Source organism: Mesitornis unicolor, unplaced genomic scaffold, assembly GCF_000695765.1.
Source record: "Mesitornis unicolor isolate BGI_N332 unplaced genomic scaffold, ASM69576v1 scaffold14609, whole genome shotgun sequence".
NCBI lineage: Eukaryota > Metazoa > Chordata > Aves > Mesitornithiformes > Mesitornithidae > Mesitornis > Mesitornis unicolor.
In genome coordinates, this window is record NW_010206678.1 from 5068 (window position 1) to 32010 (window position 26943).

General features: G+C 39.7%; 1 protein-coding gene across 1 annotated transcript; it reads right to left on the bottom strand.

The window, feature by feature from the left end:
• Positions 1-3264: 3264 nt before the first annotated feature.
• Positions 3265-26943, bottom strand: CPZ (carboxypeptidase Z). Its single transcript, XM_010191861.1, has 10 exons — positions 26928-26943; positions 25345-25719; positions 24359-24568; positions 22073-22269; positions 20957-21118; positions 13917-14075; positions 9916-10051; positions 8704-8843; positions 5409-5508; positions 3265-3617 (listed from the first exon to the last, which is right to left on the bottom strand). The coding sequence occupies exons 2-10, from the start codon at positions 25661-25663 to the stop codon at positions 3265-3267; spliced, it is 1776 nt and encodes a 591-aa protein (XP_010190163.1). The 5' UTR covers positions 25664-25719; positions 26928-26943.

Sequence of the window (26943 nt, forward strand, 5' to 3'; positions counted from 1 at the left end):
TCTCCTGAAGGCTGAATCTTCAACGCTTCACTGCTGCAGGAGGGATGCCCACCCATCACAGAGATCTTCCAGTCTGTCTGCAGGTATCACCACAGAGACATTTAATCTATTCTCATTTTGATGGCTGCTTTCATAACTGTTAAAGACACCTCCAGCTTGTTTTTGAATTGCAGTGCAATACTACAGTGATGGACACAAAGAAACGGCTCTGGCTTGGCAAACTCTGCTCAACAGCTGGCTCGCAGGACTTCAAAACAGACTGCAATATTGTTTCGGAGTGCTTCCCTTTAGCTGCTAAACTGAGGCATGAAAAGTAGAAAAGCTGTGTAAACACTATGAAAAATGATAGCAGGAAGAGCTCCTATTAGTCAATAGTTTTGACACTTAAAGATTTATTTTCAGGCAGTTAGCTTAAAACACCTTTCTCCTCTTTTCTACCTTTAGGAAAATAAAAATACTCCTTCCTATATGTGTGTGGCCCAAGACTGGAACATGATTTTTTGACTGGAGATGAAGAAGTCAACAGCTGTAAACTTTTATGCCTTTGTTTGTTATTGTTATACTTGATCTAAGAAGTTTTTATGAATGGAACAAACAGACCTAAATCTTCTTTGGTATAATCCATGCACAGAGCTTGTGATTGAGCTCCTGATAATTTTTGTATGTATTCTTGACTTTTTTTCTGCTATATGAATGAAAAAGAAATTGCACATATGACATAAGCAGGCCTTTCTCTTTGCTCTTCATGCTTGTAGTGTTGTTAGATTTGCACACTTTGACTTGTTGGGAAAATTCATTGCTGGCAGAGCAATGAGGTCTGGACAATTGACAGGTCAGAATGTTTACTAATGTGATTGCTTTCTGCAGAAAAAATTTGGCTCCATAGTGGAGAAGATCCCCTCTGAAACGAATGTGGAGACTAGAAAATTAATTATTAAGGAGGATGTTACAAAAACATACATCAATATTGTTCAATATGTGGTTGGAAGGCAACTGAAAAAAATTATGTAGACTCTGACTTAAAAGGAGAGGGAGTCTCATGAACGCACACTATAATTCCTGACAGCACCATCTGGCTGCTGAACCTGCCATGCTCCAAAGTAGCAATGGAAAAAGGCTGAGCCCAGTCTGTAAGGCAGGGTTTAAGCATGATGGAGACTGCCAGGGAGCTCTGGTTGGGTTTCACTTGTTTCCTATGCTACTTGTTCTTCAGCTGTAGCAAGTATGTTTCACTGAAACATTTAAATCCCTCTTCCTATTCAGAAAATATCTAATATTCTCCTAACTTTATATTCCATTAAACTCTGCACATGAGCATCTTCCAGAGAGGTGCATGAGAGAGCTTATAATTGTGTTTATTTTCGTGCATTAATTACAGAGCTGCCTACAGCTTCTTAAATTTCACTGCCACTTACAATACTTTTGTAAGTATACATAAGTACTGGCATACTGTTCTGATTTTGCTAGCTTTACCACTGTTCTCACAGGACAGTGGCTTAAAAAAAAATTACCACAGAAAGCAGCAGTAATACCTATTACTGGAAATAAAGTCTGGAAGTATATCTCTTGCTTGTCTTTGGCATATTTAGGATTCAGATTTTCTCCAACTTGGCAAGCATGGGCAAGGAACACTTTTCCATGTGCATGCGGTACATTCATTTGCAGAAAATTACTTTTTGTTAATGATATGAAATTGTTTTCTTTCATTTTCATATAGTGTCCAGACCTGCAGACAGTCAAGCACATGAATAACAGACTCCTAACTTCAACCAGATTACAACTGGGAATAAGGTACTTAGGCATGTGCAGCATCTGGTTGCAGAATTACAATCATTCATCTGTTGGGTCTTCTTAGGTAATTATAGTATGAGATACGTGCACGTGGACTACAGGATCCATGCAATGTGGGCTTCTTTACCTAAGATGAGCAAAAAAAGTTTTTAGAAGTTAAAGAGCAATCCAGAAAGCTAATCCAGCAGCTCCCACAGTAAGTGCATCAGCTGCAAAGAATTACCTTATTCACATACTCTGGCATTTAAATGAGGAAATAGTGAGTTCATTATTCAGTTCAAGTAATAAGTGTGGGCCTATGTGTTTCATCAAAACTAAGGATACTTTTTGAATCACCCCTCCAAAGAAATATATCTAATGTCTGAGAGAGGATAGCATCTTGCAAAACCACTATTCACCTAGCTTTACCCAACTATCTTGAAAAGAAGTTTGCAATTTCTTTGGTGTCTACAAGTTTTATTAACACGTATGCAGACTCAAAACAGTGCATGATGTTAACAACCCTAGTGTAATATGTCACATTTTAATCTAAATTCCTCACAAACCTCATGTATTTTTCTACACCATAGGATGAGCATTTATCCAGCAGTAAAAGTATTTTTCAGTACTTTGCTGAAGTAGATTAAAAGCCTGTCTGCTTAACAGATTGAAAACTGTTCAAATTACATTAACATTTAAACATCATAAAAGATTGGATATTCAGAGTTCTCAGAACAAAGTCTGAAAAATTCCAAGCATTTTTCCTGATTTTGATGGACTTTCTCATGGTGCGGGAGATTTCAAAGGAGGAAGGCTGTAAAGATTGAACACTTTTAATACACATGCCTTCAAAGGATAACTTTTGAAACTTTACTTGGGAAAATATCCTATTATTGATGTTGATCTTCCTATGAGCAACCCATTCTACTGAACACGTTACTTAATCGGATGCAGATTTATTTTCAAATTCCTAATTCCTAATGATTTGCCTTTCCTGTATGAAATCAATGCTAATATCACATAATGGATTTAAAAAAAATTTTAAAAAAATGTATTAGAAGAGTTAATGAACTGGACTTAATATGCTAAAATAATGTAAAAAGAGGGACGTTGTTTCTGAAAGTTGTTTTTAGTACATAGTCATTAATGTGTTAAAACACGTACAAAAATGAATTAAAGGATTAGGAATATTTTCCTGCAGGTGCTTAGAACCTAATGAATAATGAATGTGATGATTAGATACATAGGCAGAAGTACAAAGCATTACCAAGACAAAAAACGCATAAAACCTGACCTTTGAATGGGTGTGCACCATTGTTTTTAATGTATAAAAACACTTCAACATAGTCAGTTGTGTGTGAAGAGAAAACAGAAGAAGTAAGCACGCTTGAATTAACACTGTATTTTCAAATGAAACAGATTTAAATACTGCCAAGAGCAGTTAGGGCATCTGGAGTCAGGTAGAAAGGCAGCAGAGTGAGGTTAGCAGAGCATTCAGCGCTGCTTGAGCAGCCATAGAGGTTTGTGCAGGTCTAGAGAACTGAAGTAAGACCACCACCAAGGCTTCTCCCTGCCCAATGATCCTCCTCGAGCCTCGGGCTGCCTGTGTTGGGCATGAGGGTCAAAAAGTTCCAGCGGGTCGTATGGGTCGTACACGTCTTCCATTGACCGGCGGAGGAGCTTGTTGGGCCAAGCCTCAACAGGTCGCAACACGAAGTCAACGCGTCCGGCCCGTTTCATCTTGAGAGGAAGGGTGACTCTCTTAATCACCCGGCTGTATCCCGGTGCTTGGGCAGTGATTATGTATGTCCCTGGAGGCAGGAGCCGCCAGTAGTCTCCATCAGCAGCTTGAGAAAAGTAAAGGCACAGCAAAACTGAGCTTAGTTTTTAGTCTTGCATCTTTTATAGTTACATACTCACGTACATGTGCATACACAGATAGCACAAACACTTAGGGGGCAGGTTTGAAAGGGTCTCAGATTTTGATTCAGGTTTTGAAAAACATTCAGATGCAAAATCTTGAATGACAAAAAGAGACCCCAGCTGTGAAAATCTGGTCTTTGCGAGATAATGGAGTAAAATTCACATCAAAAGGTCAGTAAATGCTGTGCCTGTATCACAGGGACAGGAAGCTTTCCTTCGTGCTGCTTTCCCAGAGCTACAAGGAATAACTCCAATGAAATCAAATTAATTTAAAATTATGTGAAACTTAAGAAAGTGAAAGCAGAACCCAAGCTGCAATATATACACACATATATATAGACACACCATGTCTAAGGAGCTAAGAAACCTCCGCTTTTATTATATTACATTAAATTACTTTGCAGACATGGCATGTAAGACTATGGAGTTGGAGCCGCAGCTGGTATAAATTGCCATTAGTGTAAAATGGGTGTAAATTTCCTCCAGCAGAAGTTTACAGCCTGTAGGCAAAAGCAGGGAGTTTTAAAACAGGGTACTGATGCTACATTTTATATTTCCTTTATTTTGGTAAGTTTCTTAAGTCAGTTAGGGTTGAATTAGTGCCATTTTCTCATGGAATTTCACAGTCTTTTTAAACACTGAAATTAAAAGACATTTTAATTATATGACATTCTTAACCCCACCTAACTCAAGAACAAATACTCGTTTTTCTTTCAATGTAAACACATTTTGTATTTATTTCTTAATTCTTTAAAGGTCCACTGCCAATGGAAAGCCATTGTCTGAGAAGGAGTTTGAAAGAGATCCTAATTCATGCCAGAGTCTCTCACCAGCCTCAAGAATCTGCAACATCTCCACTATTGTATCCCGTCTAATGTTAGTTTTTTGAAAGCTGGAAAGCATCCACTGCATTATAAACCATTCTGGACATCTGAATTGATTCAACAACTATCATTAGAGCAAAATGTTACCATTCATGTCTTCTATTTTGCACTCGTATGGCCTACCCTGTTCTCACTGAAATCAATAATAAAATGAGAGCATTGATTTCAGTTAGAGCCTAAAAGCTCAGAACTTTATGACTGTGAAAATTAACAGTTGCATATGCCTCAAAACATTTTTATCAACTGGCGACAGATATAAAGTGAACATAATTCAATGTTCTAGTTTTTTTGCATTTGATATAACTATTGTCAATAAAACCACATGTATTTATGCTTTTCCACATGAACAAAAAAATTGCCTGCCCTTCAAATACTGCAGCTATCCCTATTGTTAATGTCAGTGTGGGCCCTACTCTAATGTCTACACCACTTGCTCACAGTATTTCAACTATCAGGGCTCCATGTCTCCATACGCTGAGTTACAGGACCAACAGAACTGTCTCTGCCCCACAGCAGGGCTATGGCCATATTCCCCCAAACATGAAACTTAAAGGTGGATTTCTGAATCTCATTGAAGACACATTGGCCTTGACGGACAGCTGGCAGCTTCAGGTGGAAGTTTTAATGGCAAGGACTGCATCATCTCAGAGACACAACAGACTCAACACCCAGTTTGATGCATCTTTCTTGTTATTACAGGAACAAACCCACAGCTGAACCTTCAGTTCTCCATTAAGGTTTCATTTATATCAAGTACAACAAGATTTTTGCAGGTTAAGCTCTCAGTGCTTTCACTCTGCCCCAGGAAAAAGCTCAAACTAAAAATATTACCTGTGGTGACATCATGCTGGATGCCCCTGACTGAAATACGAGCATTTTTTATTGGATTGCCAAACTTATCAGACACAATTCCTTTTATACCCCGATGAACCTGGCAAAGCAAAGCAAAGTTAGATGGGAGTCATTTATTGCAGTGCCACCTCCTCATCTTCTACAAGGAACCCCCTGTAGAGAGGAAACAACTACCAAGAGGTTCAACACACTATAGAGGTTCTTGGGTGCTAAAACCCCCTTAGATCACATCCTCTATTCTGGGAGCTCCAAGGGGGTTGAAAGAAGGGGATAACTGAAGAACTTTTTTGGGCTAGGTATGTGGCTCTGCACTGAGTGACCCTTCTCTGCACATATCACTGGCACCTCATGATCTGACCACAGTATTTAAGAACTGCTTCTGAATGTCTTCCCTAGACCCAGAACCACAAAGAAATGAAAAGTTAAGGCTTTAAAAAACAGTATCTTATTCTCTATAAACAATGAGAAGGCATCACTGGTGCTATGAGTGAAGCCAATACAGCATGAAGCAATGATCCTTTAATCTATTCAAAGTGGAGTACTAGAAGATGTGTGAAATAAATCAGAATAAAGCAGAATTGTTTCTGGACACTACCACTTGCAAAAAAATACACTGCCATCCTGGCAGTAGAATCCATTCATTCAGGTTGCAAAAAGAAACCAGGCATTTAATCTTAGTTGAAACATATAGTTTTCATTTTCTTTCACTGCATCTAAATGGGTCCCAAACTGCTTAAAGAATCAAAACTGAACAACTGTCCTGTGATAGACACACTGTTACTAATTTAAAGTAGAGCAGAAGCATAAGAATAAAGTAAGATGGATACTTCTATATTAGTATATTAGTAAAATCTTTAATGCAATATTTGTTAATAATTCTCAAATACAAAGATACACAATCAATATATAAAACATTATAAATCTGTTAATATTATTATTTAATATCAGTGAATAAGAATAGGAATAGGTGAAGGAATTCTTCAGCTACTTGGCACTCATCATTGCTCTGCTGCCTACACTTTACTAGATGTCAGAATGCCATGATAGCAGTATGTGTACTATCCTTTTTCCCTTCTCTACAAGTGCAGAACTCAGCTGCTTGAGCTGATGAGAAACATGCTTGGTTATTAACTAAAGAGTGATGTGAAGTCTGTCATACAAGTAGGTGCCTGAACAGCTCACTATATTTGAAGTTCAATAAAACAAAACAAAACTAAACAGTAAAACTCTTAAGGTTCCTTTTTTTTTGTGACCTTCTGAAATGAAAACATATTCTATAGGAAATTCTATATGACCTCTTTAAGTGAAAAGTAATGCCATTTTGATTTTTTCTTTAAACGGCTATGATCAGCTTGAGCTGTTCTTTACTTCTCCTCATCGTTCTTTCTTTTCCTCTCATTTTTCCTTCCCCATTATCCTTTGTCACAGAGGAAGAATAGAAATAAAGAACAAAGCATCAAAACAATGGGAAAATGTATTTGCTTTTCTTTTGGAATACAAAGATTAAATAAACATTAAAATATCCAACTTTATAAGTAACTTTTAATACCAAGCTGGAAGAAAAAAGACTAATCTAGTGACATCAGTTTTTTTATTTAAGGTTGTGTTGTCACTGCTCTTGCTAAATAGCTCTTCCATACTGAGTGGAACTGTTCACTGGAGGATTTAGGAACGTCTCAGTATAAGGACTTGAAAACTGTCCCTTAAGAACAATTATGATGAAGCACTGCAATTTGCTTTTCAGCGTGGACTTGAGGATTTATCATATGGATAGTCGGTAAATCTGGTCAGAAGAGTCAACTCAGACTCAAATTTAATTTACAGTTAGACATACTTAAAGTAGTATGACTTCATCCAACTTCAATAATAATTTTGCAATTACAACATGATGGGATAAACATGACAAAACTGAAATTTCTTTAACAATATTGATTTATTTTGCTTCAGTAAATATACTATTATTTGTTTTGCCTTAAATCTGTGCCACATAGATTTGGAAGAGTGTTTTGATACCACTTCTGATGGGAAGAAAAGATCGGCATTTATGAAAATGAATTCTACTTCTGTGTGTCAAGTCAAATAGATTTGTTTGCACACCATACAGCCTGGTAAATATCAGAATAAGAAAAGTTTGAATTGGTTATGGCAGACTTAATCCTTATCACGAGTAATTCAGTCACCTTATCTACCAAGTTGTTTTGCTTACTGTCCTGCATTTACTCAAAAAGCTTTTCCAGCATAGATTTCTACAGTATCTTACACTATAAAAATCTTTACATCTTGAAGACTCCAACTGCAATATATATGGATTTAACCCAGCTCCATTTGGATTCACTAAAACTCATTTTCATCAGACAGCTGTAAAATGAAATGAGTTTGGTGGTCTGTACTGCAGACTTTATTGAATGATAATACTTACCACAAGCAGCAAGAGGTTGCTTAGAAAGGCCATAAAACCACTCCTAACAATTTTAAATTACTGTGTACTCTATCAAAATAAGACATGACAGAAAGCTAATCTACTAATGGCTGAGAGAAAGATGAGCAACTTCTGTTTCTGTGTTCACTTACTTATTGTCAGTGAGGTATTTGTTTTTGCTGCGCTTAAACTTATTATTGAAAATGACTTTTAAATGGTATGTTTTAATGCCCACAGACATACAGTTGTTCCTTTAGAAGATCAGGCTTCAGATCTTTTTTAACTACTTTGATCAAGAAACCAAGCTGAAAAGTGTGGAAACAGTGTTTCTAGTAAGATACTGGGATACCTCCCCATTTCAGCTGAATCTAAATCTCCTGCTGCTGTGCAGTAGGGTTTGGGCCACACACATGGAATATGATAAGGAAGAAGTTTCAAAAGCTGTCTGAAAAGTAGATCTTCCTGGTTTATTTTTCAAGAGAAAGGCCAAAGTTAAAGGTCTTTTCCAACCTAAATGATTCTATGGTTCATATTCTTCTGAATATGTGAGTTTTCTCTAGCATTAAATTTTGGACAGTTGATTTATAAAGTTGTACAGAGTACTAGCAGACAATTCCCTTTTCCACTGTTTTCAAGGCCTTTACAGTCCTCAACTCCATCCTTCCTGCTATATAGGCAAAATATTATCTGTGTGTACTGCTAGGCAAACTGAGACACTGGAGCCTCTGGTGCAGTGTGATGACTGATTAGGTGCTATCATAATAACTAACCAGAGAGACAGTAAAGAAATGAATATTGACAAAGAATGAAGAAGAAAATCTGTAAGCACAAAGATCTGTAAAAGCAGAGCCGTACCATTTCCATGTAATTCAGAAGGGCATCTCTGTTTTCATGCCAGATTGTAAACAACTCTTCCTGCAAAGGAAACTTTTCGCATCCTACCTCCACAGTAACTTCAAAGCAATTTGTGTGAAGGTAATTAAAATCTGCCATACCTATAGGTTTAAGAAGAAAAAGGAGAGATCAAGAATAAGCCACGTAACCCTTAACTGGAGCTTTGCTGTTGTGGTCAGCAGAATGCAGTCCCTGTGGAAGTGGATTAATATATATTAAATAGTGCAATATATAAAAAGTATTCAACAGAGTTCTACAACTCATTTCAGCTATGAATTAACTAATGGCAATGACACTTCTTTCAGATGAAAAAACTTCATTTTATGTTATTATTCACCTGACCAAGAAAAAACGATAGAGAGAAAAGGATTGGCTAATCATGGTAATTGGATAATCGGTTGTATCAGAGGTGATCGCCAAGGGTCACCAGCAAAGAGATGACCTTTTGCCACAGTATGTTTAAAACTGTGTTGTACAAAAGTCATTGGATACAATTTTCAGAAGAATGCAAGCCAAAGATATTTAAACCCAATTCTCACTCATGCCCCAAAGCTTTCTAAATGCCCAGTTTAAACATAATTATTTGGGGATCCAGCTCAGTCCTATTTGAAAACAAAATTGAAGCACTGCTGAAAATTTATGAACACTGGTATTTCACCCATGCCAGTAGTCCAGGAATCCTGAAGAAAATCAAATACTATTACTAAGGAAATCAAATTAGCAACTTAAGCACAAATGACTGGGATGTTTGTCTCTGTTGTAGTTTTCCCTGAAGAAGTGTTTATTTAAACAGATTGAAAAAGCAGCACTTGCATAGTCTGCAAAAAGGATTCAAATTCATGTTGCTAAGGAATGAAAGCATAGCATTAACCATTTATTTCTACATTTCAAATTTGAAAACTAGAATTATAAAGTATGCAATAACAAATTTGACACTCGTATAACTTGTTAACTTTCTTCAGGTCATATCAAGACTTAATACATTCCATGGTATCCAAATATAAATGTTACTAACATACCTTTTGCTTCTTAAATCCCTTACAAGTTACGTTTTGCAAGGGTCTGATCTAAAGCAAACTGAAATGAATAAAATAATTTCTTTCAAACCCTTGTGTCTCATAAAGGTCATTTAGAGGTTTTACCTCACTTGATATGATGGTAAAGTGGTTTTACCTCCAGTGAAGCTGTACCATTCAGCACCATTTATAATACCTCCGCGTTTTACAAAATTTCCACCACAACGAAGTTCAGATCGGTCCGAGATGACTGGATGTGCATCAGCGTAGGCTTTAGCCAGCAGTTTAAACATCTGTAACAAAAGGGTTTGAAATACAATTTCTTTTACAAACTACAAACACTGTCATTGTTGCCAGGAACTATTGCTGTTGCGAGCCCAGACCATGAGCAACCCTGTGTCCTCGAAGCTGATGGAGGGGGTGACACATCCATGTGAGGATATTCTCCCAGGATGTTTTCTCTTGTCTTCTTCTCCAAGGTCTTTCTCTGCAATCCAATTAATTTACCCAGAGACTACATTAAATAACAGTGGATTTTGTGATACTTGGCTTCAACCTATCACTGGGGCAGGAGTAGAGGGCTTGTATGGTTGTACTTAAAGCTCCAGGTTTTAAAACTGAAATTAACTCTCCCCTTTATGTTTTAGCTCTTGCTATTTTTACACTTTCAAAAATAACTACACCAGTCTCAGCACCATCAGATCTTCACATTGGCTGCTGCTGTTAAAATAGACACTGTCAACTTGCTTTGCATTTGTCACTCACACAGGACAACCTGCCAGTTTGATCTCAATGACAGTTGCTTCTTTGTGGGGCAGAAACCATTCCTAAAATGCAAAGGATGGGATGTGGTGATGGAAGGTGTCACCACTGATTTCCTAAGAGTGTTGATACTGATGAAGAGCAGAGGAGTCGTCACCCAGAGAGGAAAAGTGACAGGTACATGTAGTGAAAACAGAAGAAACAGCAGTTATCTGCAGAAACAATTTCTTTGAATCAGGTTCTTGTCGATTTTCTCCAACATTTATTCCAACTTTGTACAGAAATCTCCTCTCTCCTTTTTGTGTATTTGAACCTCATCTACAAAAGCTATAATTTCAGATTTCAACATTGAAATAACATGAATTATCAGATGCTGCTAGATACTACTACTCAGTATCGAGAGTTTCACCACATACTGCTTAAGACAACATGTGCAAGAAGTTGGGTGGTTAACATCCTATTTTTAGAAGTGATCCTAAAAGTTTATCCTTGATGGCATCATCAAGGATAAAGACCAAAATGACCAAGCACACAACTTTGATCTAATATTTACAAATGTTTCTAATAATCACAAAGCTGAGCCAATTATGGGATCAGGTATGTGACCAAGGAAAGGTGGAAAGAGAATGTTATGTAAGTGTAAAGACAATTTACCAGAACACTTCTGTTGGCCAGACACTAAAAATTCTGACTCAATAAAAAACACTTTTGCATCTCCTTTGAGTTTCTATGTATCTAAGTATTGCTCAGCCCAGACAGTTAAGACTCCTTCGAAGTTCTGCCGGAAAGAAAATTATGTTAATTAAATATGTTAACAAGAACTTTTACTGCCAGTAGTTTGGGGCCAGGCCCAGTAACTTCAATTTCTACAAAAATTTGGGACCCAGTTTTGAACCTTCAGTGGAAGACATTTGCTAAAAGTTGAGAAGGTGCCTATGAGACTTAGGAGTATGTTCCTCACCTTTCCCAAAGACATCTGCAGATGCTTTATTTCCAGTGATCAAGTCTTTCTTCTCTTGTTTCACACCAAGAGGCATAAGGCTTTTGCCCGGCCACTAGTGTAAGTGAAAAAAGATGGGTGGCAGTGAGAAAATAAAGTGAGAAATCCAAAATCAAGTAAACTTGATTAAAAAAAAAAGTTAAAACTTTTTAGAAGAAAAGTAAAAATGTGATTGGATATCAATACATTTATTATCACTTAGAAGCTAATGTATGACTAGTTACGGACCTCAAAAAATCGTAGACATTTAGGTGTAATACAGTAGAACAAAAAGAGAAAAAACAGAGGAATCCTTGTGACTTTGAAAGCGTGATGCTTCATTTGGCAAAATGAGGTCAGTGCTGTTACCTTGGCCAGCACTTTTACCCCCCTGACTGTCACAGGTGGGGCTTTTCAGGGGGAGGGAAGGGAGTGATTCCATTCACCAAAAAGAGTGAGCTTGTCTTGGTGCACACATTTCTACTCCCATGAACACTGGCATCAACACAGCTTCTTGTGTAACATAAAGCAACAAGAGCCTGCTAAAAATATCCATCTCCACAGAAGCCAAAAAATAGGGAAGTTAGGTTAGGTGCGTTGGGTTAGGTGCGTGGGTTAGGGAAGAAGGGTTAGGTGCGTTGAACCAGATGCAGGAAGGAGAGCGTAAGGACATCGTTCAGCTTTGAGAGTCCTTGGTCTCGGCAGATACCAGCTCAGATTGTGATGCAGGTTAAAGAGGTTGGAAATCCACAGTGCCTTAGAGCAGGAGCCAAGAGGATCCTCGTGCTACTGCACATACACCATGAGGGACATGGGAAGGTGGTAGTACTCTGGAGCACTTTCAAACAGAACAACCTGGTTTGAATATACTTTGTAGAATTTGATGTTTTAATTTCTGGCCATTATCTGCACTGCAGCATTTCACCCTTGGCTGTGGCCAAGAGTATAAACTTGCCTCATGAACCCTTGCACAGCAAATTGGACATGTCAGTGGTCAGAACAGGGGTGACGGATAATGTATGGCAGCTAAAACAAGCTGCTGTATTTCAGGATGCAGGTTCTTCTGCAGCAGCAGCTGCAGATGACATTACTTAAATGCAGGTCACTTCACCGGCACAGGTTTAAAAACTTTCTGGGCAAAATTTAAAGTGATACTGATAGCATTGTTAAGGTTTCTGTGCTGACCCATTTGAAAAATTGGTTTTAATTTAGGACATCCCCAGCCCTCCCCTGTATGCTGTCCGTGACTAGAGATGATGGAGGGACTGCTGCCCTTCCACCCCACAGTCCAACTGCTTGATAAGGTACACACAGCCATATTCCTCCACCAGTTATGTATAAATCAGGACAGCCCTAGCTCAGGCAATTGGATGTAAGCACACAGGTTTATGTTTTTCCCTAGTCCTCAGCAAGAGCTTCTGTAGCTTTCATTATCACCTACCAGATATTTCTTACGTGGGCTTTTTACTGAGCAGTACCTGGTTTATTTTGCTGCTAAATAATTGTCATATGCACATAGTCAGTAGGTACTGTACAGCTCAGAAGAAGTGGATTGATATGGAAAATGTTTAAGAGTCATAAATATTTAAATAATTAATTTGTGCTGGTAAGAACCGTCACTTGAGAAGAAGTCAGCCTAGAGATTTGCCCAAAGATAACGGATGTGTCAAGTCAAAGATCAACTTCTGACTATTTTCAACTGCCGTTTGTCATATAAAGAACCACTTCTTCTTAAGAGTCCAGGGACATTTTTAACATACTCTAGCAGGCTGAAAAACTAGCTCTTCTCCTAGTGGGCATGTAGGCAATGAATACTAGATTGAGGAAACCAAAGGGAAATAGGTAAGATGGCAAAAAATTTTACAGAAGATTTACAGTGAGTCCCAAATGGGGAACTTTCCAGGGACAAGAGGGGAAAACCATTCCCGTTCATTTGACCTGGAATAAATGTTACAAGGCTGCCACCATATGGTAGCCAGCTTTTTTTCTTTTTTTCCTATAGATCTCAACAGAAAATAGCACTGCTGGTTAGGCTCGTTCCTTTTCTTCTGGAAATCAGTGGCAAAAATACCACAGCCTACACCCTTTAAAGAGTAAAAGCTTGGCTTTTTCTTGCCTGTGCCTTGTGAAATTATGTTTGGCCTCATAAAACATGGGTAAATCTTTACAGATCAAGCTGATGTTTGTAAATGATCCTATATTTTAAAGCACATTAAATAAGTATATAAATTATATTTTTATATATATGTGTGCATTAAATATGTAAATGTGATTTATTACACATTTAGTACACACATGCACACACACGTATACAATCTAACTAAATCAAAGTTTGTTACTTGTTAAAATAAAAAAGTTTCCATAGTTCTACATGTGGAAACCATATTGATATGCTCAACCTGCAAAAACAATATTACCTTCTCATCTGGTGTAGGGGAGAACATTTTTTCTTCCATAGGATGCCTTGAATAGTCGTAAGGATAGGTCACAACCAGCTCACCCCCATGGAGGCTGGCAGAAAGCACGAATGGGATAGACCTCAACCACTTCATGACTGCTTTCGTCTCAGGGGCCACCTGGAATCCAGAAGAAAATTTTAAAAAGCTGTGAGTAGTCATGCAGCTCTGAAGAGATTTGATCCTGGGCAGGATGAAGCCCAGTGGAGACGGGAGTGTGTCAGAAAGGAGAATGCTGAGGCTTTTTGGCTCTCCATCCCAAAGGTTAATGGGGGAAGACTGTTGATTTGCTTCAGTGAACAGATGAGACACACTTTTCACTGTGGAAAAACTGGAGACAAAGAAAGAAAACCTTCGACAGGGGAATAACTTTTTATTACAGTGACACTTTCAGTAGTTCAAAGTGATGATGGCAGCATTTTAAGCTTGGAAAATTGTGGTCTCATACATTACTTGCAAACCAAACACTTTATCTAATTTCATTTCTGAATCAGCAGGATTGACTTTGGACAGATAAACTGGAATACTGGGATCAATTTGTAATTCTCAGCCCTCATTGGAAATACATTGTCTCATCTGCTATCCTCTGGTCCAGGTTCACCTGCAAATAAACAAAAACTAATGCATTAAAAGCACATCAATGACTGCAGTTTACCTGCACTGAACTGCTGCAGACCAGTCACAGAATTCGTCTTTCTGGCAGCCCATGCTCAGTAACAGTGGTCAAGGGAGTTGGCACCGGACTCCCAAAGATGCCCAGGCACCCACCTCCCCCAGGCATGCAGGAGGTTCCTTCATCCCCTTTTTCTGAGGAGTAATTTCGCAGACCTCCTTCATTTTTGGTTAATTCTTAGGGGTAACAGTGTCATCTGGTGGCCGGTCCCTGCAAGCCCAGGCACAGCCCGTGGAGGAGGTAATGAGGTTCTGTTCCTTGCAGCTTCTGAACTTACCAGGGGAAAAGTGGGTGAGGGCAGAAGCTGCTCATCCGGACTCTGCTTTACACAAGTGCAGGTATGCAGGTTTTTTAAAAAAAGGGCAATTATCTGTTATGACAGACTTAGTGCAGCATCTGTATACTGCTGATAATGTTGCATATCAACCTTTGCTTTGGTTGCAACAGATGTTAGAAAATCCTCCAGCCAGAAGCCCAGAGTGGCTAATGACTAGTAACAGGGAATCAAGTCAGCAGTGTGCAGGCAAAAAAAACCCACAAAACAAACGAAAAATGTAAAGACATTTGGGTTGCAATAATAGTAATTCTTTGAATCAGTCCCTATTCTGCTATTGGTAAATCACAGTTTTGGGGATGCAGTGAGCAGCACAAACCTAGGTGTGAAGCAGAGGAAACCATTGTGAAGCAACGGTGCACCATGGATGTATTACAGCTCTCAGCAATGAGGTAGAAAACAAAGGATCTCAAGAAAAAGCCATATTTAAATACAGTTTTACCTGGAATGATTTAAGAAGGTATCACCCTGCCTATCCTTCACCTAGGTAGGAGGCTACCTCCCTTCAGATGCTGTAGTTATCAACTGAGTCCTAGCTGTCAGCTTTCCTTAAAACATGCTATTTGAAAAGACCTGTACTTGTGAAAAAGAGAGGGACCTGAGGGTTTCCACTGTTGTAACGTGTTTCAATAAATCAGTAGTTTATTGTTAGCACATGGATGCAAGCCACTTTGTCCCACTTGTCCTCAGGAGAAACAGGCCAGGTCCTTTTTATCTGTCACCCCAGTGGCAGCTTCTAAATCTCTGCTGCAATCCTTTCCACCTTGGTATTATAAAAAGGCAACCTAAATGTAAGATCAGTTGTAACAGGTAAAGTATCTACAGCTCAGGAACACACAGAATGCACTTTGCACACCAGAAACCCAACCAAGGCTTTTTATATAATTGGGAAGATTAGACACAGAGTTTCCAGAAAGGGCATGACCTGAAAAATATTTTTTAAAGGGCAGATAAAGAGCACTCTGGAAGGAAAGGGCAAATGCTCTGTGCTTTTTGCAGTCTCACACACCCACTCATACAACACAGAGGTAGGAGAAGAAAACAGCCCACTGGGCTTCATAACAAGGAACCTGGCAGTGACCGAAGAACACTACCTGCAGTGGTCCAAGTATTTCCTTTTCTGGTCTTTGTGCAGTGTCCTGGGATGGTCTGATAATGGTCTTTATCCCGAGGAGATTTTGTACTGAACTGCCACTCTCAGCTGAATCCTTATAGTGCTTTGTTCATCCTTTGAGCCCACCTCTTCTGAAGAACAGAAGCCCTCAAGTGACTTGTGAGGGGCTGTGAGCAGCACTGCCTGCCCCACAGGCCCCTGCTTAGGGGGTCAGGGCTGGCTGAGGAGCTGGCAACAAGCCTGCATCCTCAATCCTGCAACACCAGCACCCCCCAGGAAGATGCTGCCCTAAAGTCTCAACATCTCCCTGCTCTGCCTGCAGCTGCCCAGCCAGAGAGGGCGTGCCTGTTGCCAGAATCAGCCCTTTCAAATGGGCGTCTCGGGCCTCAATACGAAGATTTTTAGGTTGCTCCTGCAGTTCAGTGGGAGAGGGTGAAAAGCACAGTTTTACACGAGTAAAATGTCCCTCTCCCTGATCAGCCATCTTGCTCGCTCAATACCTGCATGACCCACAAGACACTCCTGTGTCACAGAGCCAATGTCTGATTGAAACAAATGTTGTGGAAAATCAAGAGTTTCAATGTCACTATTTTTATCCTAATAGCATTTCAGTGACATCATGTACAGTGATTAAGGCTTTGAAACGTGCACATCCTGGTTCAGCTTCACCGGATGATATCAGATGCTATCTGTGTCACTCTGGCCTTTGACTATTCATAGACTTTTCCTTTAATGTAGGTTTTGTGGGTTTTGAATTTTTTTTCACCAAGGCTCTTGGTTTTCAGTCAGAAGAGATTTATTTTAAAGTATCCATCTCACAAGAAGAACTTAAGGCACAGTTAGAAAACAGCTAAATTATTTCTGCATAAGTGCAGGGAATGTCTACTACCCTTTTAAAATTTGAATCTAATTTCTTTCAATTATACTGCAATTAGTCACTGTCTCCATGGCTTTCAAAGATTTCTTTTTTCCCTCTTAGAAACAACCAGACTCATTTTCCTAAAGACTATGCCAGCCTCCGCTGGCACAGGCTTCCAAATTCTGTTTGAGTGAAGCCAATTTAACTGACTTCATTTCAGATAATGCCTGAAGTCTCTCAGTCTGAGCCCTCAGACCACTTATTATAATAATTCATAATAGCGGGAACAAAACACACTGCACAGCAAGCGTTACCGGGAGGCAGGAGCTCTCCTGAGTTTATGGGATTGGCTGGGAGCTCACTTTCCATTTTCTGATCTTTATACAATGCCCTGCAATACTCAGATAATTACTTTAATAAGGCAGGTAATAAACACTATTAAGTAAATGAAAGCTGAGAGGCTGGTGTTGAAACATCCAATCTAATGCTTTTGAATGCACAAAGCCAACTACTGTAAGAGCCACGAGTTCATCTGCCTGACAAAACTGAAGCTCATTTCGGGAGAGCTGATTTGGCTGTCCTGTGATACCATCAGCTGAGGAGAGGGACTTGAGGCTGTGACACTGCTTACTGCCTGGTTTCTGACCCATGTGAAGATGCAGTTGTCAAGGAGATTTTGTGGTGCCATCCAGGTCACAGGCAAATTGGTTTGTTCTGCAAAGCACATAGATCTGGAGATGCTTTGGGTGTTGTTTAGGTCAGGAACTACTTTGGGGTCAGACGAGCATCTAGAGGTTTACTGAGGTTTGGTGCTCTGAGGAATGAATCATCGGACCATCGCCTTAATTCTATTTCTTCTTCAAAACCAAGAAGAGGTTTGCAGGAGAAGGGATGTATTTACAGTCCCGGGCCTGCACCCGCTGAGGCAAAGCTCAGGCAGAGGGTGGTTGTGTGCCAAGGTTTTCTGGTCCCATCTGTGGTGACAGACACCCCAGGGTGACCAGCACACTGCAGCTGGGGCAGAGCTGGCCGCAGCAGAGGTGGTAACTGTGGGAGAAATGTTAGGCTGTCTTCATCCAGCCCTCTGTAAATTGCTATGATGCTACACAGCATCTAAGAAAGCTAAATAGATGGTTGTAAAACTGACTTCTGCAAGTGGCTACCTACCACTGACCATCCCAGAGACCATCAGAAGAACCAGGGCAGAAGCAGGACTTGGAAGAGGGAGCGGAGAGGCTGGAGTCAGAAAATCCTGAGAGTTACGGGGACTCTGGGCTGCAAAGTGTGAGACATGCTCACAGCTTGCACTGGGTACTGGCACAAAGAGGGGTAAAAGCCATGTCTGTCCTTCCCCAGTGATGCTTGGGCCTTCAACCCTGCAACTCTGAACACAGAGAGTGAGCACATGTCTGGAGGGAGATCTCCATTCTGTCCTTCATACCTCAGTCTGCTGCACAGCCACTACCTCCAGTTCAAAAGGGCAAAAGCAGCTCTCCTGGACACCTCCATGGAAATCCAAAATAATTTTCAATTACTTTTTTAGGCATGCCAGGCACTCCTCTAACCTGTCTGCATGTACCTCAGGGGACAATACAGCCCAAAAGAGCTCTCAGGAGACTGACACCCTCACTACCAATTCTGCAAAGGGCCATGCAGAGAAAGGACTCTGGTAAGTGAGATGTTGCAGACACAATTTGACTCATGAGCCACATCTTCATGGACAGGCCGGTGACAGTGCTTGGCAAGCTCTACAACCTTGGCAAGAACTGAAGTACATGGCTGTGAGTTCATGTTCCTAAGACAGGAACATCTTTCTGTAAGCATCTTCCTCAGAAAAGCACATACATTGATGTGGGTCAAAAAGCCTAGCAGGTAACAGACTTGCAATTGTGTGGAGTAGCTAGCCTTGACAAGTTTGAGAGCAAGACAACACTTGCCCTCAAATCAGGAACCCAGTGAGAAGCTGTGACCAAGAGACATGGGCTCTGCAAGAGGGTCTGAAATAGCAGTGACTCCCAGTAAGCTAGAAACATATATATGTATGTTTGTAATGACTGTTTCTTTATTATATATTTTTGTTTTAGCATGTTCTTCTGAGTAAGTATTACTTTATGTTTATTATGTAATACAAAAGCTGGCAGTTTCCTGACTGACTGAATAATTTTGTTTTGCTCTATGGGAACAGGATGACAGATACTGAACTGAAGTGAGCCATCTTCAGAGAACTGCTCTGAAACACAAGCATCTGCAGCCCAAGTTCTGGATTTAGAGAATGAGAAAGAGTGTTTCCTAAAAGGAAAACAAGGATGGCCCCAAGACTCAGTCTTACGTGGGAAAGTAAACCTGCTGGGAGACCAGTTTAGACTCTGCAGTGCATCCAGCTCAGAGCTCACCCCTGCAGTGCTCAGGTCCCATTGCAACAGCGTGGTTTCACTCCAGGTATCTGCAAGCTTGGGCCTAATTCTGCTCCCAAGATTCTTCATATTCATTCATTCACTGTTCATTTGTTGAAGAAACCTTTCAGTTTGATATCTACACATGGTTCTTAGATGTACAGCTATGAAAACTACTATACACAAGTGGGGTGAATCAAAACTACTATCTCTCTAGACTTTTCTCCTAAAATCCCTTTGTTTTCCAGCTGTTTTCATTTGACCTCAGGCTCTGCTCCACATACTCTTCTTTCCCATCTGAGGCTCTACGCTCTACTTGCATTTACCAGCTCACAGTTATTTGTCATTATTCAGTCAAAAGTTGGAAACTATTAAGCTTGCGACTTTATACTCATGTAGAAATCCAGTTTTATGAGCCGGGATCTGTACAATTACATGTCTAAAATAGCATAAACTTTTGAACTTAGTTACATTGAAAATCAATGGTCTAATACAGTGTGCATTACTCAGTTTTTCACAGCCTTGCATCATCACATGTACATTATCCTGAGGAAGTGAGGCACTTTTATCCAGATTTTACTACTGTGAAATGGAGTAACAAAACACTGGAACAGCATCAGAAATGTCTTTGGGATTTAGACCTGGCCTCATATGAGATCACCTGCAGTAGAATAAAAAAACTGAAGTATGGTGTCTCAAATCTTCTAATATACCAGCTGCTGAAACAATCCTGTTTCCCACCTCTCTGAGGCTTTGTGCCAGCAATAAAAATTTAATTTTGATAAAATGAACTTAAAACCAGAAGAAAAGCAGAGCTCCCAGTATCAGAACTACTGACTTGACTTCTCATACTTCTTCTTTCAAGGGGAACAAAGTTCCACTGTGAGTCGCAGGTGTTAGGGGCTGCTGGCGTGCCAGTGGCATGGGTAGGACTGAGCTTTGCATTCCTGGACATCACATAGCACGGAGCTCAGTGACAATCACAGAATCACAGAATCATTAAGGTTGGAAAAGACCTCTAAGATCAAGTCCAACTGTCAACCCAACACCACCATGTGAGCGTGAGGCCCCAAAGTGCTGCCTTCATCCTGTTCCCCATGACTGGAAGCAGCAGCAGCTCTCCTTTCCAGCACCGCTGCAGCTTGAAAGGCTGTTTCCATTGCTGCAGCTCATTATAGTCGCTTATAAACATACTTTTTGTGGAAGCTGATGCCACACAACTTGACATGAAGCCTTCATATGTTTCCCAAGCAGAAACCACTATTGCATCAAACCTGTGCAGAGCTTAGTGCAGTGAGAGCCAAATCCATAAAGTCTTTAACGTGCTACCACAGCTTAAATCACTAATGATGAATCATTATGCACTTGTGACGCCCTTCCATCAGTCATTATTCTTAATCTAAAATACCAAAATCCAAATTATCCACTAATTTTCTCAATGATTTGTGACACTTGTCTCTTTGGCCAGACCTACACCATGACTTTTAATGCCAAAGACGAGCATATCCAGTTCAGTCCTACTTATAAAATGTGATTACCAGAGAATAACTTCAGACCAAGCAATCTCAGTTTATTAATTCCTAAGTTGCTCTGTAGTATATGTGATTTATAAAATCTGTAATTCATACCTTACCCCACCAGTAGGATTGTGGAATGGGGATGTGGTCAAGGCGGGCCCCATGAATCCCAGCTCTTCTGTAAGCCTCAGACGTCAAATCAGGGAAATTTCTGTTCAGGTCCAAGTTCTGAGCTGTCTGTCGTCCAATGACCCATCCATTGTAACCAGCTCCCTAATTTGTAACATAAAAGCGAACCTCAGAATAACTCCTTGTCTTGAAATACCACTTTGTGGAAATTGTTTAAAATGTCATTTTAATCAAGAAGAAATTTTGAAAGAAGTAAACTGAAAACATTTATACTGTTGAAAAACCACACTTATTAATCATTTTTTATCCCCATGGATACTAATGCACTAACTAGCATGCAGGAAGCATTTCACTCACCAGTGATGTGACTCATGAGAGGAACACAGCAGCTTCTCACTCAGCACAGAGCAGCATGCAGAGAGGAACAGAGGAGGAGAAAAAGAAAATATAGCTGCGACTCAGAGACAAGATCAGGCAGGATGCAATAAACCCACTCATACAACAGACAGAGCTCACCGCATGAGCAAAGCAGAAGAAGAAAGGTCCTATTTTCATGCTAGCAGTGCTAGCGATAAAAGCAATGTGGAAAGAAAAAGAACATCAGGTAACATATAATAAAACTTTTGCTTTTACAGGTCTCCTTCAGACACCAGCTGATCTCTGAAAACTGCTATCCTCTGTGAAAGTGAGACAGAAAATATTCAGATTTCATTATATCCGTTCTTCTAAAAGAACACGTATTCCACAGTATTAAACTACATCTCCTTATAAAAGTAATTTAACAGTCATTACAGTGAGTCAGTGGACATTTTGTTCTCGAACTGATAGCAGAGAATGATAAATGTGTGAAAAAGTAATGCAGTCATTCCCACATCATTGCATGCAGACAGCAAAAATCACAAACGTGGCTCCGATTTCCTCTTTGCTCTGTTCACACCGTATTTGGAAAGCAACCTACCACCAAAACAGCCTGGGATTCTGGCTGAGAATTATTAACACTCCCTCCCATATGTGACATTCCCCTCCCAGTTTGTCCTTTCCCATGAGGAATTTTAGAAACATGAAGCCCTGAACATTTTCTTATGAAAAGGCTTTTACCTCTTCTGCAGCCAGTTCATATCCATCAGGGTTGAGTGAAGGTAGGAGGTGAATTCTGGTATTATTAATCAAGGTCTGGATGCGAGGGTTCCCAAGAAGATACTCTGAACACAGATACTGTGCGAGGTATATCAGCAGTTCTTTCCCCACAACTTCATTTCCGTGCATGTTGCCAATGTATTTAAACTCTGGCTTGACTGTGGAATATGAAGTAATGACATGCTTTAATTTGAATATACCTGGATGGCTTCCAAAAGCAGAGTAACCCAAATAGCTTACTGATGAGTCAGAAAGTCTTATTTACACTAATTTAATGCATACGTTTCTGTAAATAGTATACCAGTTCCAGGTAAATTTTCCTCTATCCCAAGTCAGTTTAGAGACAATTTAAATAGTGTGAAATATAGTAAATCCATACGTTCAGGATTCCAGACCTACATACAGGGCAATCATTACTCTGAGCGTTTGCTGGACTCATCATTAATTGTGTACAAAGAATATTGCAAACAAAACCATCAAGCCATGACTGGCAAGGAACAAAATACACCCCTGGCACTCTCACTTACCTTGGGCGGCTTCAATGTCTTATATTGTCACAGCTCCTAGAAACAACCTGCAGATGTGTAATAAATAACCTCTCTACTTGGAACAGAAATTAGGTCATACATAAAAAGTGCCTTTTAGGCAAAATAGCTTTGGAATAAGACTATTAGAAACATACAACTTCACAATTCCCTGCAGTTAGTCTCTCAATTTCCATCCTTCCTTAGGGACTAATGGAAAGTAGAAAATAGGTACATTTTGAAGACACCCTTTCCTGTCTATTCCTTCATCGCCGTTTTTGATCCTGGCCAGCCTCTAGTACTGGGCACTGGAGAAGGACTGGCACAGAGCTATTATGTCAGCTTGCTCAGGCTAGCAAAAATTTCAGCTCTAGAGCTATTTCCACCCTCTTTTATGCTGTTCTGAGCAGCATGAAGCAACAGAGTTAGAAGGAAATGCTAGGTAATGGGTTAAGCTACCATCTTTTATCATGCCATGTCACAGTTTTAAGTTAAAAGCCAGATTCATAGGCTTTGTGTTTTCCTGGCAAATAGAACATCAGCTTAAAAAGACACCTGCAACTTCTTTTCTTTACACAAGAAAGAAAGGATGATAGGCCAGAAAATGATAGTGTAGATCTGTACTCTGTTAAAGACAACTGCTAGGATCCTGATCAAGTTTAAAGTGACCTCAAAGTACCTCCACACCATGTAGATAGTGTAACCGAGAGCAAAAAAAGCTAACATCAGTCTTTGCTTTCTTCTCTGTCTCCTCTGACACAGTAGCTTGACCTGAAGTAATAATCTCAATAAAGTATTAAGTGAGATGTAGTTCAGTTCTGCTACACTTCTGAGGCCGCTGTGATGCTGGAGCTAGTCTGATGAGAAGTAACCTGACACTCTTGATATGCAACAATGGCCATAGCAGTCCACCAGATTTAGTCAGGCACTATATTTGATCTGGGAGCTCATAACTGGAAAATAATACCTAATAGTACCCAAGAAAATTGTCTGCATTTTGAAGAATTTAAAACATTTAAAAATCTGGTCCTTGCTGTCTCAATGATGAATCTACAAAACAGAGAACAGCACTGTTCTCCTTTGCAGAAGAGTTGTGAGGACTTATATCCTAAAGATGAGCAGGCACTATGATGACATAAATTCCAGGTGTCATCCACCTCTTACACTGACCTGAATCTCTGTTCAGGAGGACTGTTCTCTGTGCTGCACTGCCTCTTTTTAATGTCAAGGTCTTTCTGTATATGAGGACTTCTCACAAGTTGTGCATATTTTGGGATGTGAAGGACTATGTTTAGATGAGGCACAGGCGTTACTTGTAGGAAGTGAGTAGGGTTTGATGGTACAGTGATAAATAAAAGGAGACTGAGGAAGTGGTAGATGATGGAGAGGGTAGGTCAGTAACAGAAGACTATCCAAATGTCTTTGTACATTGGGCACAAATAAGACATAGTCACATCACTGCAACCAAGTACATAGTCATACATCTAGGAACAAGGAATGTCAACCATGGTCACAAAATGAGGTTATAAAGTTAGGAAACCGCAACCGTACTGTAATTGCTACAGTGAATCATCAGCTATCACTGTAATTCAGGACCACAAAGGACAAGAAATGTTTTTGAATCAATGCTTTTTACAGTTTAAGTGATATCCCATTAGAAGGACCATTTTTGACTCACATAATCTGGAGTTCCCACAACCAGATCAACACTGACATAACTCACGTAGTTCATGGTGTCCAGGCTTGGTTGAAAATTCAATCACAAAAAGATCCTTCCCTTCAAAACTGCGACCTATGCTGTAAGTTGTTGCAATATGGGAGCATTTAGAAGCTGTCTTCTTCAACATGCTCACCATTTGGGAATATGAATGGTGTTTGAACTGAATAAAAGTTGCTGGTAAGTCTGGAGGCAAGTCTTCCTCAACATTTACTTCTGCAAAGAAAAATTGTAACATAATGTTTAAAACTATGGTGCTCAGAGCATTGCATGAATGTCTGTACTCTTCCACAAAACGCCTTTTTCAGTAGTAGAATTATTGAAAATATAGCCGCGATCAAAACCTTAAATCTATCCAGTACATCCTATGCTGTTTATTGTGGCAAATTTTGTTTGCAAAACTGTACTAATGCGTATGCACACTGACAAATATTTTGTGCAATCTTCAGTTATAATTTGACCTTTGGCATGTTTAGTACGTTTTAGTCACAAAAAGGACAGATTTTTCCCTTGGAATCTTGTAGATCAAATTCATTTTTCATGAGGTTCACCTGCCTTCAGCTATCTGGATCTTCTTCATCTAAACAAAAATCTATGACAATCACTAATGAGATTATTTTAATGAGCTGTTAAGCTTTTCAAGCAGTCATGAATTTATGAGCGCATTAAAGTTTCAGTTTTTAAAGAAAATATTTCAAATAACCAGACAGCTATCACACAGGGCAGGGCTTATCTAAATGCACATTGGCAGTCTAAACATCTAGTTCCGAGCTGCCTGTCTTGATGCTCTTTTTGTATGGGGGAGGGAAACATGCTTCTTGAGCACACTTTAATTAAGTGTTTGAAATAGGTGGAACAAAATGAATCGCACCTTACAGGCCTCTATTAAAATGACAAGCTGAGATGTTTTGTGCAATAGACATGTCAAGCTGAGTGAGATGAGACCCTTCCCATCTAGACAAGTAAGATGTCAGCAGAGCTTCCTTCCTTACCTCGCAGCTTTGCCAGTGGGTCAAAGCACCCCTCTTCTTCTCCAGCAAAAAAGCGGTCACAGTCTAAGAAGTAGGGCCAAGCCATGTCTATTGCATCAAAAGCAGGGAGACAATTTTTTTTCAGGTTTTCACAAACATGCCTGCAGGGCTTTATAACTTTGTCCTTTTCACACTGCGGAGCCAGCACTGAGCAGCCCAGGAGCCTCAGGTCCGGATTGCATTCTCCCTGGAGCAAGTTGTGCAGCACGCTGATGAGGATGTACTCAGAGCTGTATTCAATCACTTCTCGAGACTTCTGATCCAGAAAATTAGGATACATGGTTTGAGTATAGGCAACATCAGTACAAGAACTTAAGGCAATGTCCGCACATTTTGCTAGGAAAAGGAGATGAACATATGAAAAATAACTTGCTTTGTTGACACTCTTAATAGTTCAAAGACAACGTAACAAATAACACATTCAAGGAAGTTATTTTTGTTGCTCACAGATAGACTGAAGGCAGTTTGCAACACCCTCGAAGGAATTTGATGTCTAAAACCACTCATAGAAAGATGATGGAAAATACGCTTGATCTGGAGATTGATTGCAAACAGTTTGATGCAAGTAGATGTCATCCAGAATTCAAATGGTATCTGACAATTTGGTGGGGCATCAGTGGTTACGTGATTGATAAGCACTGTTCCTAAAATAAGATTTATTTTGTTAATTCAATACCTAAACAGCAATGAAAGGACAAATCTCTGGTCAGAAAACACTGGAGTACCAGGCCCGCATGGGAGTTCGTTTAACAAATAGCTTGGAAACCACTAAAGTTAATAAAGTCCAGTTTCCAAAGGAAAGGCTGTCTCACACTCAATTAAATCTTATGTAATTTAAATTAAGAACACAGTTCGAGCTTATTAAACAACAGAGAATCCATAAGAGAGAAAAAACCCTTGTTGAGGTATGAATTTGCTGGTATCTAACATGGGAAAAACTCAGATTCCTAAATGAAGTGTATGTGATATCACACCTTGCCTTTTAGTATGGATCATACAGATTTTTTTCTTTAGTGGGTAAGGTATCAGTAAGTTTTCTCTTCTCATTGCTTGACCCCACAAAATTTGTAAGACTAGTATCTCTGAAACTGTAGCTCCTCTGTGAAGTTTGATTAAAATTGCCCAAAGAGTTCAAAAGTTATTCTGGGACTTGACTCATAGGCAAGCAGGCCCATAAATGCATTTACACATATATTCTCATAAACCTAATATATTTTAAGATATCAGGTTAAGAGGTCTTAGGAAGGATAAATGTCGGTAATACCTTCCACCCACTCAGAGGTGAAAAGGGAGTAACAGAGAGATGTCTCTTCATAAAATTGCTGGCTATTACAGTAACAGGCCTACGTTTAAGCCTCTTCCTCTTGCTTATGTCTCTGGATGGTAACAAATACTAAATGCCAAATCCTACCTTCTGTAAAGTTTCCATCTCTCTATGTGCAAGATCTACTATACACCAACATTAGAAAACTTGTCAGGAAATAATAAAGAAATACTTAAGGTTTCAAGATTCTCCGAGGACAGTGATCAAAGTTACATCATACCTTTCTGCACAGTTTG